Source organism: Lagenorhynchus albirostris, chromosome 18 (assembly GCF_949774975.1).
Source record: "Lagenorhynchus albirostris chromosome 18, mLagAlb1.1, whole genome shotgun sequence".
NCBI lineage: Eukaryota > Metazoa > Chordata > Mammalia > Artiodactyla > Delphinidae > Lagenorhynchus > Lagenorhynchus albirostris.
The window spans coordinates 3769626-3790362 of record NC_083112.1 but is presented as its reverse complement, the minus strand read 5'-3'; the positions used below and the strand labels follow the sequence as shown (position 1 = coordinate 3790362).

The following is a 20737-nucleotide window of genomic DNA, read 5'->3' as shown; positions in this document are numbered from 1 at the left end:
CTTCCTGGCTTGCAGAAGGTGCCTTCTCGCTGTGTGCACACATGGCAGAGAGCTCTCTCGTGCCTATTACAAGGACACTAATCTTATTGGATCAGGGCCCCACCTTTATGACTTCATTTTATCTTAATTACCTCCTAAAGGCTCTCTTTCTGAATACTGTCATATTAGGGGCTAGGGCTTCAACATATGAATTTCAGGAGGACATAATTATGTCCACAGTACTTATATTTCCTTTCACTATGTCTTTGGTCTTGGGCAAAGCATGAGGGGAGCCACTTAGATCCCTGTCATCTCATCCCCTTGAGTCCGTAAGGGTTTCAGCAAACCCACGGGATTGGCCTTGCTACAGGTAGCACGTGCATCCTACCCTGAATAGGCTTACGATTCAGCAAGCAGGTCTGACCTCACCCAAAGCCCTGCCTCTTGGCCACCTTGACAGAGGGACTGAATTATGGGGGACCCTTCACCTTTCTCAACTTTTCCTCCTGTTCCAAGCCTGCAGCTAGAAATAGGGACTTCCTACAAGGCTCGTCTTCCTGGCTGTGGAATGCTAGAGGCAGCCACTGACCAGTGAAGATCTCCATGCCTTGAAGGTGAAGACCCCCATGGTTCTGTGCAAACCCAGAGGAGCTCAAGGACCCTTTTCTCATGGGGAACTGGTCCAACAGCCTGGCTCACAAACCCAAAGCCAAAGAGCCTGGTAACTACACCTGATGGAAGCAAAACAAGTCAGTACAAGAGGTCACATGCTTTCAGGGGCTGCTTATAGGTGCTACTTCACGCATCAAGAGACTTAATACAGAAAAGCAACGGCCCCTCGAAATCGACTACAAAACATCTGAACTTCCTCCCACAGTCAAAAAGGGTGACAAACTTGTTCTATGAATGATGATGACAATGTCACCTAGTGTCCTAGAAGACCGATGTCACCGAATATGATGCACATTCCTCCTGAAGTCTTGTCCTCTCAAACCCAGCCTGGCCCGTCTAGAAGGACAGCCTCTCCCCATGTTAAAAATTTCCATCACCTTCTACAAGCTGCACAGGGAATTCACCTTCTCCAGAAAACTTCCCCCGATTAGACAAACTCCAATAATAGATACTGGAACTTGCAGCTTTACGGTATTTAATTTGCGATCAATTCTCATCATATACATGAGCCGTTTTATGTGTTTTCTAAAGCCATATTATGGCTATTCATATTATTGTTTCCCACTAGATTGTACGTAAGCTAAGGGTGACTGTGTGTGTAACCCTGAGTCTCATTTCCACCCTGCAGCTGCACAACCTATCGTGACTGGTCAAAACCCGGCATCTGGCACGTGCTAGCTACAAGGTAAATGGAACAGGGGGGCATTTTCTCTAGCTTCTGACAGATCGACAGGCTGTCTCTGGGGGACTCTGGGCTCGGACACCCACCTGCACAGACCCAAATGCACGGCAGCTGCTGGAGAGTGCGCAGCACCATGAAATGCTGGAAATTAATTTCCCTCCAGTGTCCCCTCTGACATGGCCCGTCCTACAGTGAGTCTTAACTTATCCTCCACCCACCAACCCCGCTACACTCCATCCATCACTAGGAGTTACTGATTCTAACTCCTTAATGACCAAGAATCTGGATCCCCATCCCTTGCAGAAAATCGATAAACTACATCTGACAGTTTTTTGCATCCCTACTCTGCGTCAGAGGCTCAGGCTACCTACCACTACCCGAGTTCAATATCACTAAGCTAAAGTACTGCAAGGGCCTCAGACCTTGCAGAGTCTATTTTGACCTTCGCATGTTCCCTTCCCCCAAACACACACCAGCTCTGTGAAACTGCTCAAAACCCCTCACCTTCCTCACCATCATCCTTAAAGCCTTTCGGCATGGCCTCTGGAGGGGGATCCGTGGGGTTCCCACCTTGGATCCGCTCGCTGGAGCTACAGGGCACCTGGGGGCGACGCCTTCAGTTCTCTGAGGCTCAGGTCTCTAAACTGTACCATCAGGATGGCGAGCCATCAGGATGGCGAGCTTCCTCTCTGTGGGATCGTTTCAGGGGTTCTCAGAAGTGGTAGACGGTAGTTGTCTACAGAGGGTCGGGACATAGTGCTAACAAGTGTTAGTGTCAATATCACTAGTATTCCCACCAACACCCTCCCCTTGGAACCAACAAGGCCGCTTAGCTCCCGAGATCTGACTTCACGGCACCTTGCATTGTACACTGTGTTCCTATTTGTCATATCTGGGCTGGCCCTCCCGGCACACTGAGTCCTCCTGGCAGGCACAGATGGTACCGTTTGTTTACTCATCAACTTTAACTGATAGACACTTGCTTAGCTGGGTCACAGCGAAGAGCCTGGGCGGCCCTGTGATGTGGGGCAATGTGGTTACCTGTGCAATCCCACTAAAACCAGTTTATTCCAAAAAAAAAAAAAAGATGTTTAAAAGCCCTCTTAAAGCAGAAACTAACACACCATTGTAAAGCAATTATACTCCGATAAAGATGGTTAAAAAAAAAAAAAGCCCTCTTTTTCTCCTCAACATTAGCTAAATACACACGACACTGAATCCAAAGAAATCTTTAGCTTGAGACAGTCTCAGGTAGATAAGCGGAACTGCAAGGCCCCCAAGGATGGAATCACGCTAAAGACTCGGCTGCAGTTTTTAAATACAGGAAACACAAATAGGACCACAGCAAACCCCTGCCTTCTAACTTCTCGGATTAAAAATATTTTAAGGGCTTCCCTGGTGGCGCAGTGGTTGAGAGTCCGCCTGCCGATGCAGGGGACGCGGGTTCGTGCCCCAGTCCGGGAGGATCCCACATGCCGTGGAGCGGCTGGGCCCGTGAGCCATGGCCACTGAGCCTGCGCGTCCGGAGCTTGTGCTCCGCAACAGGAGAGGCCGCAACCGTGAGAGACCCGCATACCGCAAAAAAAAAAAAAAATTTAAAAATTTATGAAATGTTGGTACCAGCCCTAATGCATTTGTTATTTATTATTCTTAAGTAGCTGTGCTTACACGTACATAGGTTAATGTACAATTACAGCTATATAGGAATAGAAACGCATATCCCAAGTGTCATGAAAGTAAATGAACATCATTAACATTTTCCTTCCATTTTTCAAACAGGCTTCACCGCCTTCTATATTAATCTTGTATTTGTTCCCAGATTTGATCATTCAAAATTCCTGTTTTCATGTGAAGCATTAGGGTTTGAAAAAATACTGAACATATACCTATACGTTCACTTGTTTGGTGATGTACAAATAAGCATATATTCCCTTACTCTTGTTATCTTCTGTCTCAGGAAAAATAATATATGTTCATCATGATTTTATAAAGACAAAATAAGGACTTAAGGCTCAATTATCTCTACATTGGCAAAATACCGTGATAACATAGGACTCCTAATTTCTCAGGCTCTGGTATTTTCAAACAACACCTATTCATTGAAACAAATAAAAGGAAAAATGCACCAACGACTGACAGATGGTTTTAACTTGGCGCTTGTATATTTGCGAAAGGATTATCTTCATGCTGGTGTATTTACTTTGGTCTTTAATGACTGGTGCACCCAACTGAAAGGACGCCCCATGAGTACTTGCTTTGCAAGAGAAAAAGGCTGTCTCTGGTCTTCTCAGATGACCCAGATGTCAAGATTTTGATGGGATGTTGCGGGGGGCGAGCGGCTGTCTGTTTGCCTGTCTGCCTGTCTGTCTGCCTGTCTCTCATTTGCGGAGCTATCAGGACTCAGCCAGTGGAGACTGTTGAGCCCGGGAACGTGGACAAACCTCAGTTACCTGATTAACGAGAAACAACAGGAACCAGACCTTTCAGCAGAAGCTCTCAGCCTCTGCTAACCCAGCAAAGCTGTGCAGAGAACCATAGTGAGCTCAGAAATCACCCATCAGAGAGCTCAAGCCAAGCCCAGGGATTCCAAAGTTTGGCAACTTTGCTTCACCAACCTGGCTTATCTCCTGTTGACAATTTACTTGTGACCCTAAGTGGGACTAAATGGAAATAAAATATCAAGAACTCTGAGAAACAAAAGACGAAAACGTTCTTCTCTTGTCTTGCATCGTCTCTCGAGTTCAACAAGTAAGAAATGGAATCACAGGGGCTCAAAGGAGAGAAGCCGTCCTACCCTTGTGATGGGAGGATGGACCCAGAAGACATCTGGCTGGTGAAACCAGTCAGTCTCAGAAGGGCAAACACTGCACAATTGCTCTCACCTGAGGCGTCTGAAATAGTGAAAGGTACAGAAATAGACAACAGAATGGTGGTGACCAGGGGAGGGGTGTGGGGGGCAGGGGAGCTTTGTCCAGTGGGTACAAATTTACATTTATACACAAGGATTAAGTTCCAGACAGCGCCTGCAGTTCACAATGAGGTCCTGTGCACTTGACAATTTGTCAACAGGGTCCATCTCAGGCTAAGCAGTCTTACTACACCAGACCGAACCAAACAAAAAGAAAAACAAAAAAACCAGTGGGGGCTTCCCTGGTGGCGCAGTGGTTGAGAGTCCGCCTGCCGATGCAAGTTCGTGCCCCGGTCCGGGAAAATCCCACATGCCGCGGAGCGGCTGGGCCCGTGAGCCATGGCCGCTGGGCCTGTGCATCCGGAGCCTGTGCTCCGCAATGGAAGAGGCCACAACAGTGAAAGGCCCGCGTACCACCAAAAAAAAAAAAAAAAAAAAAAAAAATACCAGTGGGACACAAGGAAACTCTGGGAGGTGGTGGATACGTTAATCACCCAGATTATGGTGGCGGTAAAAAGAGTGGATATATGCATCTTGACTCACCAAACTGTATATGTTAATTATGTGCTGTTTTTGGTACACCAATTAGACCTCAATAAAGTTGGAAAAAACAATCAGAAACAGATAAGCCTGCAGTCCGCGGGTAGTTGCAACTGCAAGGCCGGCCCTTCCTATTCAAACTGGAGGACAGTAAAGCTTCAGGGTGGAGCAGTCCTTACGATTTTCAAAGTCATAAGAGGAATCCTGGCTGTCAAATCAGGAAAGGGAAGGCATCGATAATTCAGGAGGTGATAAATGAGGGCAAGTGTCAGATGTATAGACAGGGAAAGGGAAAACATAATTTTCTTTGGGACCAATTAAGGTAAGAGCTGCTTTGCATATTCTCAAGCAAAAAGATGTCGATGCTGTCAGAAGAAGTGGAATGTTTTTCCTAGTGAAAGTTAACATGACACTTTCTTGCATTAATGAAACACGTTCGGAACGACTGCACGGGAAAAAGAAAAAAGCACTTTAAGTACAAACCCTACCACAGGGAGAAACGAGGAGACAAACATTCACGACATACTGCACATGTTTAACTGAGCTCTGTTCTTGACTTTTCCTCCCCTGGTTTGTTCTTCTAGTAGGAAAGATGCCAAATATTCTGAGCTTCTCTTTCAGAATCCTGGACCACAGTTTGACCTAACAACACCTTGTTTCGTTTGGCAAGCAGTATCGTCAAAAGTAACAGGCACCGACAAATTAACCATTCATGAAAAGGCGGGGGAGGAAGAAACACGGGAAAGAACGCGACACGTTACGTGTCTCTGAGCGCCTCTGGCATCTCCCGTGGGTCCCAGTGTGTTGGAAGCAGCAGAGCAGAGGGATGGAGATCATGGGATTCTATCGCCATAATTCTTAGACTACGGCCAAAAGAGAAAAGGTCCTCATTCCTCACGCTGCCCATTTTCTACCTGAGCTTCTGTGTGGACCCACTAGTGTGAAGGGCACCAACCAGAGGGAATCCCCCCCATATAAAGCACTTTCCAGAACTGTTCACATGGATAGTTCTATTATAGAAGAAAAGTGATGTGATCACACCGATTTCATAACCAATAAAAATGTTTTTGTAAGAGACATGTTTCTAATTTCACAGCATATTGTTATAGTTCAAACCCTATTATTAAATGCCCCTCAAGAGATATATCTGTCATGTTATCATACTGTAAGTACTACCTTTTAATGTGGGTTACTTAAAGAGGATTTTCCTGCATTCTGAACCTATACTAAAATATTTGCCCACATTCTATCACATGTACTATATATATCTCCCTACCAAACCATCTTGCTAGCTCACGACACAAGCAACCAAGTGGACGGGTTAATTTATTTTTCTATTTCTCACCCAAAGGAGTTATATATAAATAGTGATGAGGGTGGAGTCAAGATGGTGGTGTGGGAAGACACCGAGTTAGTGTCTCCCCACAACTAGGGCACCTGCCGGCCACTGGTGGTGGACCCTGACACCCAAGGAGACAGGAGGAACCCCCAAGTGAACCACCAGGGGGTCAGGCCAAAGCTCCTTCGGTGGGAGCTCTGTGTCCGAATCACTGGACTGACAGAGAACCTCAGACCCCAGGGAATATTCATCAGAGTGAGGTCTCATGGAATTCCTCATCTCAGCACCAAGACCCAGCTCTACCCAACAGCCTACAAACTCCAGTGTTGGAAGCCTCAGGCCAAACAACCAGTAAGACAGGAACACAAACCCACTCGTTAATTAAAAAAAAAAAAAAAAAAAAACAGATGGCAAAAAAATATGTCACAGGTGGAGGAGCAAGGTAAAAACCTACAAGACCAAATAAATGAAGAGGAAATAGGCAATCTACCTGAAAAAGAATTCAGAGTAATGATAGTAAAGACGATCCAGAATATCGGAAACAGAATGGAGGCACAGATGAGAAAATACAAGAAACGTTTAACAGAGACCTAGAAGAACTAAAGAACAAACAAACAGCGATGAACAATACAGTAACTGAAATGAAAATTACACTAGAAGGAATCCATAGCAGAACAACTGAGGCAGAAGAGGAATAAGTGAGCTGGAAGACAAAATGGTGGAAATAACTGCTGAGGAGCAGAATAAAGAAAAAGAATGAAAAGAATTGAAGACAATCTCAGAGACCTCTGGGACAACACTAAACGCAGCAACATTCAAACTATAGGGGTCCCAGAAGAAGAGGAGAAAAAGAAAGGGTCTGAGAAAATATTTGAAGAGATTATAGTCCAAAACTTCCCTAACATGGGAAAGGAAATAGTCACCCAAGTCCAGGAAGCACAGAGAGTCTCATAAAGGATAAACCCTAGGAAAAACACACCAAGACACATACTAATCAAAATAACAAAAATTAAATTCAAAGAAAAAATATTAAAAGCAGCAAGGGAAAAACAACAAATAACATACAAGGGAATCCCCATAAGGTTATCAGCTGATTTTTCAGCAGAACCTCTGCAGCCCAGAAGGCAGTGGCAGGATATACTTAAAGTGATGAAAGAGAAACACCTACAGCCAAGATTACTCTACCCAGCAAGGATCTCATTCAGATTCGATGGAGAAATCAAAAGCTTTTCAGACAAGCAAAAGCTAGAAGAATTCAGCACCACCAAACCAGCTTTACAACAAATGCTAAAGAAACTTCTCTAGGCAGGAAACACAAGAGAAGAAAAAGACCCACAAAAACAAACCCAAAGCAATTAAGAAAATGGTAATAGGAACATACATATTAATAATAACCTTGAATGTAAATGGATTAAATGCCCCAACCAAAAGACACAGACTGGCTGAATGGATACAAAAATAAGACCCATATATATGCTGTCTACAAGAGACCTACTTCAGGCCTAGGGACACATACAGACTGAAAGTGAAGGGCTGGAAAACGATATTCCATGCACATGGAAATCAAAAGACAGCTGAAGTAGCAATACTCGCATCAGATAAAACAGATTTTAAAGTAAAGACTGTTACAAGAGATAAGGAGGAACACTACATAATGATCAAAGGATCAATCCAAGAAGAAGATATAACGATTATAAACGTTTATGCCCCAACACAGGAGCACCTCAATACATAAAGCAAATGCTAACAACCATGAAAGGAAAAATCAACAGTAACACAATAATAGTAGGGGACTTTAACACCCCACTTACACCAACGGACAGATAACCCAAAGAGAAAATAAATAAGGAAATACAAGCTTTAAATGACACAACAGACCAGATAGATTTAATTGATATTTATAGAACATTCCACCCAAAAGTGGCAGAATACACTGTCTTCTCAAGTGCTCATGGAACATTCTCCAGGATCACATCTTGGGTCACAAATCAAGCCTTGGAAAATTTAAGAAAATTGCAATCATATCAAGCATCTTTTCTGACCACAACACTATGAGATTGGAAAGCAATTACAGGAAAAAAAAAAACTGTAAAAAACACAAATACATGGAGGCTAAACAGTATGCTACTAAATAACCAAGAGATCACTGACGAAATCAAAGAAGAAATTAGAAAATACATAGAAACAAGTAACAATGAAAACACGATGACCCAAAACCTATGGGATGCACCAAAAGCAGTTCTAAGAGGGAAGTTAAGAGCAATTCAATCTCACCTCAAGAAACAAGAAAATCTCAAATAAACAATCTAACCCTATAGACTTAAAACAACTAGAGAAAGAACAGCCAAGAAAATCCAAAGTCAGTAGAAGAAATCATAAAGATCAGAGCAGAAATAAATGAAATAGAAACGAAGAAAACAAAAGCAAAGTTCAATAAAACTAAAAGCTGGTTCCTTGAGAAGATAAACGAAATCGATAAACCCTTAGCCAGACTCATCAAGAAAAAAAGGGAGAGGATGCAAATCAATAAAATTAGAAATGAAAAAGGAGAAATCACAACTGACACTGAAGAAATACAAAGGATTATAACAGACTACTACAAACAACTATATGCCAATAAAATGGACAACCATGAAGAAATGGACAAAACCTTGGAAAGGGTCAATTTTCCAAGACTGAACCAGGAAGAATTAGAAAATACAAACAGACGATACTATCACAAGCAATGAAATTGAAACCATACTTTAAAATCTTCCAACAAACAAAAGTCCAGGACCAGATGGCTTCACAGGCGAATTCTATCAAACATTTACAGAAGAGCTAACACCAATCCTTCTTCTCAAACTCTTGCAAAATAGTGCAGAGGGAGAAACACTCCCAAATTCATTCTACGAAACCACCATCACACTGATACCAAAACCAGAAAAAGATATCACAAAAAAAGAAAATTACAGACCAGTATCACTGATGAACATAGGTGCAAAACTCCTGAACAAAATACTAGCAAACAGAATCCAACAACACATTGAAAGGATCATACACCATGATCAAGTGGGATGCAAGGATTCTTCGATATATGCAAATCAATCAATGTGATACACCACATTAACAAATTAGGGAGTAAAAACCATATGATCATATCAATAGATGTAGAAATGGCTTTTGACAGAATTCAACAGCGATTTATGATTAAAAACTCTCCAGAAAATGGGCATAGAGGGAACCTACCTCAACATAATAAAGGCCATATATGACAAACCCACAGCAAGCATCATACTCAATGTTGAAAAACTGAAAGCATTTCCACTAAGATTAGGAACAAGACAAGGATGTCCACTCTCGCCACTCTTATTCAACATAGTTTTGGAAGTCCTAACCACAGCAATCAGAGAAAGAAAAGAAATAAAAGGAATACAAACTGGAAAAGAAGAAGTAAAACTGTCACTGTTTGCAGATGACATGATACTATACATAGAAAATCCTAAAGATGCCACCAGAAAACTACTAGAACTAATCAATGAATCTGGTAAGGTTGCAGGATAAAAAATTATTGCCCAGAAATCTCTGGCATTCCTATACACCAACAATGAAAAATCAGAAAGAGAAATTAAGGAAACAATCCCATTTACCATCGCAACAAAAAGCATAAAATCCCTAGGAATAAACCTGCCTAAGGAGGTGAAAGACTTGTACTCAGAAAACTATAAAACACTGATGAAAGAAGTCAAAGATGACATAAACCGATGGAGAAATAGTCCATGTTCTTGGATTGGAAAAATCAATATTGTGAAAATGACTATACTACCCAAAGCAATCTACAGATTCATTGCAATCGCTATCAAACTACCAGTGGCATACTTCACAGATTAGAACAAAAAATTTTACAATTCGTATGGAAACACAAAAGACCCCGAATAGCCAAAGGAATCTTGAGAAAGAAAAGCGGAGTTGGAGGAATCAGGCTCCCTGACTTCAAACTATACCACAAAGCTACAGTCATCAAGACAGTATGGTACTGGCACAGAAACAGAAAGATAGATCAATGGAACAGGATAGAAAGCCCAGAGGTAAACCCACGCACATATGGGCACCTAATTTACAACAAAGGAGGCAAGAACATACAATAGAGAAAAGACAGCCTCTTCAATAAGTGGTGCTGGGAAAACTGGACAGCTACATGTAAAAGAATGAAATTAGAGCACTTCCTAACACTGTACACAAAAATAAACTCCAAATGGATTAAAGACCCAAATCTAAGGCCAGACACTATTAAACTCTTAGAGGAAAACATAGGAAAAACACTCTTTGACATAAACCACAGCAAGATCTTTTTTGACCCACCTCCTAGAGTAGTGGAAATAAAAACAAAATTAAACAAATGGGACTTAATTAAACTTCAAAGCTTTTGCACAGAAAGGAAACCATACACAAGACAAAAAGAAAACCCTCAGAATGGGAGAAAATATTTGCAAAGGAGACAACAGACAAAGGATTAATCTCCAAAATACACAAACAGCTCATGGAGCTCAATATCAAAAGAAAAACAATCCAGTTAAAAAATGGGCGGAAGACCTAAATAGACAATTTACCAAGGAAGACATACAACGGCCAAGAGGCACATGAAAAGATACTCAACATCTCTAATTATTAGAGAAATGCAAATCAAAACTACAATGAGGTATCACCTCATGCCGATCAGAATAGCCATTATCAAAAAATCTAGAAACAATAAATGCTGGAAAGGGTGTGGTGAAAAGGGAACCTCCTGCAATGTTGGTGGGAATGTAAATTGATACAACCACTATGGAGAACAGTATGGAGGTTCCTTAAAAAACTAAAAATAGAACTACCATACGACCCAGCAATCCCACTACTGGGCATATATCCTGAGAAAACCATAATTCAAAAAGAGACAGGTACCACTGTGTTCACTGCAGCACTGTTTACAATAGCCAGGACATGGAAGCAACCTAAGTGTCCATCGACAGATGAATGGATAAAGAAGATGTGGCACATATATACAATGGCATATTACTCAGCCATAAAAAGAAACGAAACTGAGTTATTTGTAGTGAGGTGGATGGACCTAGAGTCTGTCATACAGAGTGAAGAAAGTCAGGAAGAGAAAAACAAATACTGTATGCTAATGCATATATATGGAATCTTAAAAAAAAAAAAGGTACTCACGAACCTAGCGGCAGGGCAGGAATAAAGACGTAGACAGAGAGAATGGACTTGAGGACACGGGCTGGGAGGGGGAAGCTGGGGCGAAGTGAGAGTAGCATCGACATATATACACTACCAGATGTAAATAGGTGGCTGGTGGGAAGCAGCAGCGTAGCACAGGGAGATCAGCTCGGTGCTTTGCGATGACCTAGAGGGGTGGGATAGGGAGGGTGGGAGGGAGGCTCAAGAGGGAGGGGATATGGGGACATGTGTATGCATATGGCTGATTCACTTTGGTGTACAACAGAAACTAACACAGTATTGTGAAGCAATTATACTCCAATAATGATCTTTTAAAAAAATAAAATACATAGTGATAACATGTAACTTTTACCTGGAGGAGAGAATCAAACATAATAGAAATCCCTAAAAGTCAGAAGTTGATCTCGCAGAATGATAAGCATAAATTATTTCCTGAAATAGTTATTTAAGATGAAAACAGTCCTTAACTTCTAAACATGAGTCATCACCAAAATTATCTTCGGTTTACAAAAGTTTAATAAGAATTTTTTTCTATGCTAGAAATGTTTAGAAAGGGATTCCTTTTTCTACTCTGGATTAATTCTCCGAAATCTCCAAATATGTCAGTCTCTACAATGGTTAACACAAGCGATTTTTTTCAACACTACAAAATCTTCATCCGCCTAATTTTCATTCCAGAGAAATACTAGTAAAACCTGTGGGTGGAAAAACATTTCTTACACATTGGGCTTCTGGAAATTGTTTTCATTCAACATGCTGCCCAAGACCTGTTACATCTGAGCACTCATCTTTGCAGACTAACAATAAGGCCAGTTAGGACCACATAAATTGCTGCAATCATTCAAATAATAGCATTCATTTTAGAGCTCACCCCCAAAAACCTGTCTGAAAATGAATTCTCCCTTAATTGCATTTAATCAACAAATGGGCAAACATACACTAAGCCATAATACAAACAGCCCAAGGATAGGCTTACAACCTCGACAAGTTAATAACGCTCTCTGGAATAAAAGATCCAAGGAGGGAACTGACTTTTAACTAAACATGTAGGATGCTGAGAAATCACACCATGAAAGAAACCAAAGAAAAGTTTTATTTTTACAACTGTATGACTGGATCCCCACCAACATAGAGGCCAATCAAAACATGATCGGTGGTACAATTTTAGTTAGTGTGTCTGAACTCTGTTTTGATACGATTCTTGGGGATGGTTCACAGGCTGAAAGATACCACACAACAAATGCACAGCATCCTGAGATGTCTTAGCGTCCATCACACCTCCAGCCGGAGTGGAGACCAAGTGGGAAGAGGCAATTCCTTTCCACAGGAGCAGTCCCCAGGAAGGACCAATGCACAGGGTTTGGATAAGGGCGTCAGAGGCTTCAGAGAGTCCACGAAATGGGTATAAGACCGAGCCAGTCGTGGGAACGACAGACTGTCAGCATGTAAAAATGCAGCATCAGTTTCTCTCTAGAGTCTGCTCATATGTGTCCTGCCACAAAATAATCTCTCATCTGCTCCCTTTTCCAAGTGAGATTAACGAAGTCCAGCTCTGCTGACTAAACAGAGGACAGCACGTGTCTCCCAACCAGGCAGGGAGTGAGCTACTGACTGTACCTAAGACACATCCCTTTGCTTTCCTAGGGAACGGGCACAAATACTTTTGCAAATTTCTGTGCTGCTTACTTTTTTAAAAAAATTTATTTATATATTTTTGGCTGCGTTGGGTATTCGCTGCTGCGCGCGGGCTTTCTCTAGTTGCGGCAAGCGGGGGCTACTCTTTGTTGCGGTGCGCGGGCTTCTCATTGCGGTGGCTTCTCTTGCTGCGGAGCACGGGCTCTATGCACGCGGGCTCAGTAGCTGTGGCTCGCGGGCTCTAGAAAGCAAGCTCAGTAGCTGTGGCGCACGGGCTTAGTTGCTCCGCGGCATGTGGGATCTTCTCGGATCAGGGATCGAACCTGTGTCCCCTGCGTTGGCAGGTGGATTCTTAACTACTGCGCCACCAGGGAAGTCCCTATGTTGCTTACTCTTGAATGCATTATTATTGTACGGCAATCATCATGTGTCCTTGCAAAGACTGAGCTACAAAAAATCTTATTCATTAGTGATACTTAAAATAGTGAAAAAACCCCTCTTAACCTGAATATTCAACAACTAGGAATAAATTAAACCAACCATTGTGTTTTCATAACAGAACACTACAAAGCTTTTTAAAAACACATTTTATGTTACTATTTGCTGTAGAAACTGTCTAGCATCTTTTCACTTTACATACTGTGAACTGGCTAACGCTCTTTCAAGAAAAAGCATTTTAACTGAAAAAGATCTCCATTTAAATACCAATTGCTAACAGTAATGATCTCTAGTCTACGGGACTGTGAATGCTGTGTTTTTTCTTCTTGCTTATCTGCCCTTTCTAACTTTTCTCTACAAGAAATATAAATCACTCTACAGTTAGCAAAATCAGCCTCGAAAGTTTCTGGAAACATTGGTTGTTCTCCCTCAGCCCTCTCCTCTGGAGTGTCTTTACTCCTGTGGTATCAGAGTAAGTACATACATGTTTATCTTCAAATCGATCCTGAAAGACAGAAGTCTAAACACATTGGAGAAAATAAACGATGTCTTCTGAGGTCCCTAATTTGCACAATCAGGGGGAAATCTCTGCTGTGATGTTTTCCTTCCACTCCATCTCCTGCCCAGAGACTCAAAGCCATAAATCACGTCTGCCCGGGTGGCGGCACTGGGGCCCTGAGCATCCCCTGTGTTTGCAGGGGGCTGCAGTGAGGCCATCTATCAGCTCCCTCACAAGGGGAGCCCTGATGACTCTTTCATGACTCTTTTCCTGACAATACAAACCTTTTAAACTTCTCCATGTTCTCAAGAGGTCGAAGTGTCCCCCCAGCTCCCATCTGTGCCTACGAAATTGATCCCCATTTTGACAGAAATAAAGAGCTGCACAGAAAAAGGAAAAATGAGAAAACAAGAAAGACGGTCGTTTTAAGTAAAGGAAAACAAGGAAGAGAGAACAGAGAACTCCTTCTTCAACACACTGAAAACGGTTTACCCATTTTCTACATGACTGTTATCCCCCTGGAGAATGGTAAATCCCACAAGACTTTATGCTAAATCGGTGTAAACAAATTCTACTTTTTGGAAAATGTGTTAAAAGCCAAACCTGTCATCTGAAACTGAGTCTTGACAGTAATAAACATGGGACCATGGCTCTGCTGGCAGAGACAATTACGTGACTCAAGAGCAGAGGCCCTGATCTCATTCAGATCCAGGAAGCACGGCTAACGCCTCTATCACCTGCTGAACCCGGGGGCAAGATGATATAATTTGTCTCAGGCTCTTATTTCCTCATTTATAAAAACCAAGACAACACTTATCGAAGATCAACAAATCGCGAGACTGCAGTTTCAGACCTCGACATCGTAATTTGTTTATACGGTTTAGTCTCTCTAAAAGTCCCTTGGATACAACATCCTGCCTGTTCCGCTATGAGAAGGCCCTGGCAACGGAGAGGAGTACCACTGTACAGTATCACTGAGACAGTAAACTAGGAGGACCAGTGGGGAGACCAGCAGGGATGAGGCAGTGCCGGGACCAGAGAGGATGGTGACCCGCTCAGTCACATTCCAACTAAAGGTGCCCAAGAACGTCAGTGTGAAAAATCCCGGGTGTAGATGGATCTACAGATCTGGAGCTCAAGGAAGAGGCCACGCTGGACACGCAGACTGGGAAGGTCATCTACTCTCAACCCTGACTACTCATCAGAACCACCTGGAAGTTCGTAAACTTCCTAGACTTCTGCTTTAATTGTTCTGGGGTACGATCTGGGGCTCACGACCTTCTTTGTTTGTTGTCTCTCAACAAAAATTTTGTGCAACTAAATAGAACTTCCATCCAACATTTCATTTTTTTCATTCAACAAACATTTCAATGCAAGGGATGCGTTCTTGTGTTCATTTGCCTATATCTTTAAGGTAAAGTTAACATAAAATTAACCACTTAAAGTGTAACAATTCAGTGGCATTCAGCACGTTCACAATGCTGTGCAACCATCACCCCTATCGAGTTCCAGAACATTATCATCGCCAAAAGGAGACCTCGTACCCACTAAAAAGTCACTCCCAATTCCTCCTCCCCCAGCCCCTGAAAACCACTCATCTGCGTTCCCTCTGGATGCATGTGCTTATTCTGAATATGTCATAGGAATGGAATCCTATAATACGTGGTCTTTTGTGACCGGCTTCTTTCCCTACCTATGTTTTCGAGGTATACCCACGCTGTAGCACGTATCAGTGCTTCACTCCTTCTTATGGCTGAAAAAATGGCTGTATGGCTGTGTGCCCGTTCCCTAGGAAAGCAAAGGGATGTGTCTTAGGTACAGTCAGCCATTTTTATGGCTGTAGGGACAGACCGCATTCTGCTTGCCCATTCATCCATCGATCGACACTTGGGTTGTGTCCACCTTCTGGCCATTATGACTAGCGCTGAGGATCACTGATGGAGAAGGTGGATGAGCAGAGGGCACGCGGCAGAGAAAGACACAGGGTGGGAATACAACAGGGCCAAGGGCAAACCCTGGAAATACAGCATTTCCAAGGTGCTGTGAAAGAGCCCATGGGGGAATACATAACTAGGGAGAAGAGGGGGGTGTCACGGAAACAGAATCCAAGGGGAGCCCTGGATATCAGAGGCTGAGGACGAATCCAGAAAGGAATTGAGAGGCTGTGCATACGGCAAGATGGAGGTCTTCCTGGAGGAGGTCTGATTTCAAGGAGGAGGGGCGTGCACGAGAGGCAAGGGCTACAGACACACATTCATCATTCGCACTTAAGGCAAAGACCAGTCTTGTCTCTGTTCTCCTACGATGCCCAGGAACGGCAAATATCAAGCCTAAAATAAAGATCTTACTGGACAAACCAGTTTACACCTCAACAAATAACACCCCTGCCAGACAACAGTAAACTGCCGTCCACATTGACCGGTAACTGTTCCGCTGACCAGATGATGACTTTTTGAGGATTTTAACCACGTGTAAAATACTCGGGAATAGCAATGTGTAATTAGCAAAATTGTGTGATTCCAATCTCAGCAAAATCTTTAACAAATTCTTATACTTTCCCTCTTTCTGCTGCCTGAAGTATTGTTTTAGTTTAAAAGTATTTATCCATTTTCACTCAACCTTTGCCAGTCTCTGAACCAATACAGCTGGGAGACAGTGCATCACGATTTCACTGAAACATTATTTTCTGAAAAAAAAAAAACTACTTTGTTATTGGAGAAAAGGGTAACTTTTATAACTATTGCATTTTAAAGATGAAAAGTGTGAAAAGGTGAACCTTATATTTGAAGTCACATATTAAATTTAACTGAAGTTTAAATTCTCAGTGAATAGAAAGCACATCTGAAAAGTGAATGCTTTAAAAAAAAAAAAAAAAAAGTCTGTGGGTTCTTTTTTCTTTTCCTTAATCCGAAGTATGAGACCAGCCGAGAAACGTCTCCTGAAGGTAAAATAGTGCACCATCCTGGATTCCTTTTCTCAATTAGTGTTTCTATTTTGTAGACAGTAACCGTATTTAATTTGAAATTTCCTCTTTCAGTGCCAATTCCAGTTTGAACGCCTTCCTGTGGAGCCGTTAGGGGTACAGCGTGATGTGACACACGAAGCCCTCTGAGCACAGCCACAGTCAGAAGGGGAAAAAGATGTTTTTCCTTGGTATCAAGCACCTGGCAAGCAGAGCGCGTACTCCCATAGAGCCTGGAAGGCATTCCTGGCTCTCCCCTGAGAATCCAGATGGACTCGTTCTGATTTCCCTCTGAAAAACCATGAAGTTAGAGCACGTGTGCTATGAATTACAGTTTACCAGATTTTCCGCATCTCTTGCTGTTTCTGGTGTGGTGTGTCTCTGCTCACCGCCACAGCGCGGTGACGGCTCCCTAACGTGGCAACTGCTGGGGACCGTTGACTTTCTCACCGTGACCTCAGGCTCTACGTGAGACAGTGACCACCTCGGGTGGTGACACTTCGTAGACATCAGGTGCTGCCTACCCAGCCACTTAACAACGTAGACCCAAAGGGGGAAATTGTGAGCAAGTCCTTCCCCATCATTCTTTCTAGCCTTCTTGCCCTGTGTATGTCCCTCATCTAAACCTTCCCAGTGGAATCCAGGAAAGAAAGCGCAGTGCCAACTGCTCAGAAAAGTGGGCTTGTTAGATAACGACACCAAAACACAAGGGACAGAAGAAAAAACGCTTCATGAAAATTAACATCTTTTGTGCTACAAACAGTACCACTGAGAAAATGAAAAGACAGCCTACAGAAGGAGAAAAAACATTTGTAAATAATATATCTGATAAATACTTTATCCAGAATACATAAAGAACTCTTACAACTCAATAATACAAGAGACAAATAATCCCATTAAAAAAATGTGCAAAGGACTTGAACAGACATTTCTCCAAACAAGATATATAAATGGCCAATAAGCATATGAAAAGATTCTCAGCATCGTCAACCATCAGGGAAGTGCCTATCAAAACCACAATGACCGACTTCCCTGGTGGCGCAGTGGATAAGACTCCACAGTCCCAATGCAGGGGGCCCGGGTTCGATCCCTGTTCAGGGAATTAGATCCCACATGCGTGCTGCAGCTAAGGAGCTGGTGAGCTGCAACTACAGAGCCCGCCTGCCGCAACTAAGACCCAGTGCAACCAAATAAATAGTAAAAAATAAAAAAAAACCCACAATGAGGAATCGCCTCACACCTACTAGGATACCCAATCAAAAGATGGATAATAACAAGCGTTAGCCTACATGTGGAGAAACTGGAAGCTTCACACACTGCTAGTGAGAATATAAAACGGTGCAGTCACTTTGGAAGCCAGTCAGACGGTTCCTCCAAAGGTTAAATATACAGTTACTTCCTGACCCAGCACTTTCCCTCCTGGGTGTGTACCCAAGAGAAATAAACACAGAAATCCATACAAAACCTCGTACATGAATCTTCACAGCAGCATTACTCATAATAGTCAAAAAGTATCAACAGGGCTTTCCTGGTGGCGCAGCGGTTGAGAGTCCGCCTGCCGATGCAGGGACGCGGGTTCGTGCCCCGGTCCGGGAAGATCCCACATGCCGCGGAGCGGCTGGGCCCGTGAGCCATGGCCGCTGAGCCTGCCCGTCCGGAGCCTGTGCTCTGCGGCGAGGGAGGCCACAGCAGTGAGAGGCCCGCGTACCGCAAAAAAATAATAAAAACAAAAACAAAAAAAAAAATAAATAAAAATAAACTAAAAAGGGAGGGGACCACCATAAAACCAGGAAGCACGGTCTTTCATTTCCAGATGCTCTGATCATCCCTCACTGTCTCAGGTCCCTCAGAGCTGTACTGAGCGTCCTGACTTCCAGGCAAAATGGGCTTCTCATCCATTGTTTCAAGTGCATTTGAATCTGTTCCTCGCCCCCATGGTCCTCAGGTGTCCTACAGCCACACACACAAAAGCAACATCTCTCTCCAGCAGGGAGGCCCCACCAGCCTCCAGCGCTCCCTGGCCTTCGGTGGCAGGTTCCAAATTACGAAAAGGGATCAGGACAGAGAAAAGACACGGAATATCATTATGTGAAGACAGACGGTCAGGGCTCTGGGGGGAGGTGTACTCGTGGGGACAGTGAGAACAGATTCTTTGGTCTCGTACAGAAACCAGTAGGGGGAGGGGGCAAGGCTGGGGAGACCTGGGAGAGAAGACCTTCCTGATGGCAGGGCAGTGGGGCTTGCCCTCAGACCGGCTGGGCATCCCCAGTGGGCAGGGTCCTGCAGTCCGGGCAGAGACGCGTGGCATCATCAGGGCCTTCGGGTAAGGCAGAAATGCCAAGGCCACTTGTCAATGTGACAACGGTTATTCTAACTGGACCAGGCTCAAACCCACAGGAGGCGCTCCTCAGAGACTAAAACAGCAAGGAAGTTCAAAGCATCTTGATAACAGGCTTCTGAGAAAGTATCAAAGGAAACAATGTATGAAAAGTGTATAACCGTAAAATATAAGAACAGGCAGCAGTGAAATGATTAATCCAGCAATATGCATTGAGCATTTAACAACCACACACTAGGCACGGCCTGGACACAGTGCTTTCAGAAACGGGAAGCTCCCCTCTCACCTTTCAAGTTGTTTGCTGCAAAACTGGGATGGTGCCACTCGTCTTTATTTAGTTTATTCTCTTTATATCGTGCTTTGCTTTATTGCACTTCACCAGATACTGTGCTTTTTACAAATGGAAAGCTTGTGGCAACCCTGAGCTGAGCAAATCTACTGGTGCTCTTTTTTCCAACAGCATCTGTTCACTTTGTATCTCTGTGACTCTGTGTCACGTTTTGGTAATTCTTAAAATATTTCAAACCCTGGACAGCAAAAATGACCGCTGCTGAAGGCTCAGGTGATGGTTAGCATATTTTTAGCAATAAGATATTTCTGATTTATTTGTACGTTTTTTAGACACAATGTTACTGCACACTTAACAGACTACAGTAGAGTGTAAAAATAACTTATACGCACACTGAGAAACCAAAAAATTCTCCTGACCTGTGTTATTGCAATATTCGCTTTATTGTGGTGGTCTAGAAACAAACCTATCGTATCTCCCAGGTCTGCCTATAATTTGCCTGACTTTCAAATCTCTATCAAAACTGGACCTTCTATAGCCAGTAGCCAATGGGTTGTTAACAATCCCACCCTAAAAACACTTCCCAGATTTCGAGAAAAGCCAGCAGGGGCATCTGGTTAGATCTTAAAACAAAAATTGTCACAGCACGGTCCCCAGCCAAAGCTCCTTGTGGACTGAAAAGCAGCACCGACGGTCCCTCAGGAAAGAGGCATCCAAACCCCACAAGACTTGGAAGTTGAGAGCATCCTTCCGGAACCAAGGAACCAAGTCCTTGGGACCCTTCTAACATCCCACGAGCTGGAGGCCGAGTGTTTCATTTTACCTATGTGAATATGACCAGAGACCCTGGCTTTGATCACTCTGATCTGCTCAGAAGTCAATAAACAAAACAAAAATGCAAAAACCACTAACCACCTTGCGCGCAATCTGTGAGCGGACAGTTGAATGTGTATTATTGTTTTGCTTTTTTTTTTTCCCCAAAGCTTATTCCCATGAATGGTTCTTTCACGTAAACCCAGGACTCAGACAAGTCAGGATATGAGTCTCGGGCAGCCTCCGTGAGCCTACCTGCAGCATATGACCGCTTTGCACGAGAGGGCCAAGTCCAGGAAGCTTCTCCTGACCTCGAAGGACAGCGCGTACTTCAGGGTGTGCCCGTCGATGATGAGGGCCGCGTCGTTCTCCTTGCCCAGAAGACTCCCAAGGTCAGCGCAGTGCTGAGTAATGGCTGCCCGCGTAGCCTGAAAC

At 43.4% G+C, this 20737-nt stretch overlaps 1 protein-coding gene across 1 annotated transcript in view; it reads right to left on the bottom strand.

Annotated features, from left to right (window-relative positions):
• The window catches only part of ATP8A2 (ATPase phospholipid transporting 8A2), a 439475-nt gene that overhangs the window by 257436 nt on the left and 161302 nt on the right, over positions 1 to 20737 (bottom strand). The window contains exon 24 of the mRNA XM_060128800.1: positions 20558 to 20730. Within this exon, the coding sequence (XP_059984783.1) occupies positions 20558 to 20730 (173 nt within the window). The remainder of the gene's footprint in view (positions 1 to 20557; positions 20731 to 20737) is intronic.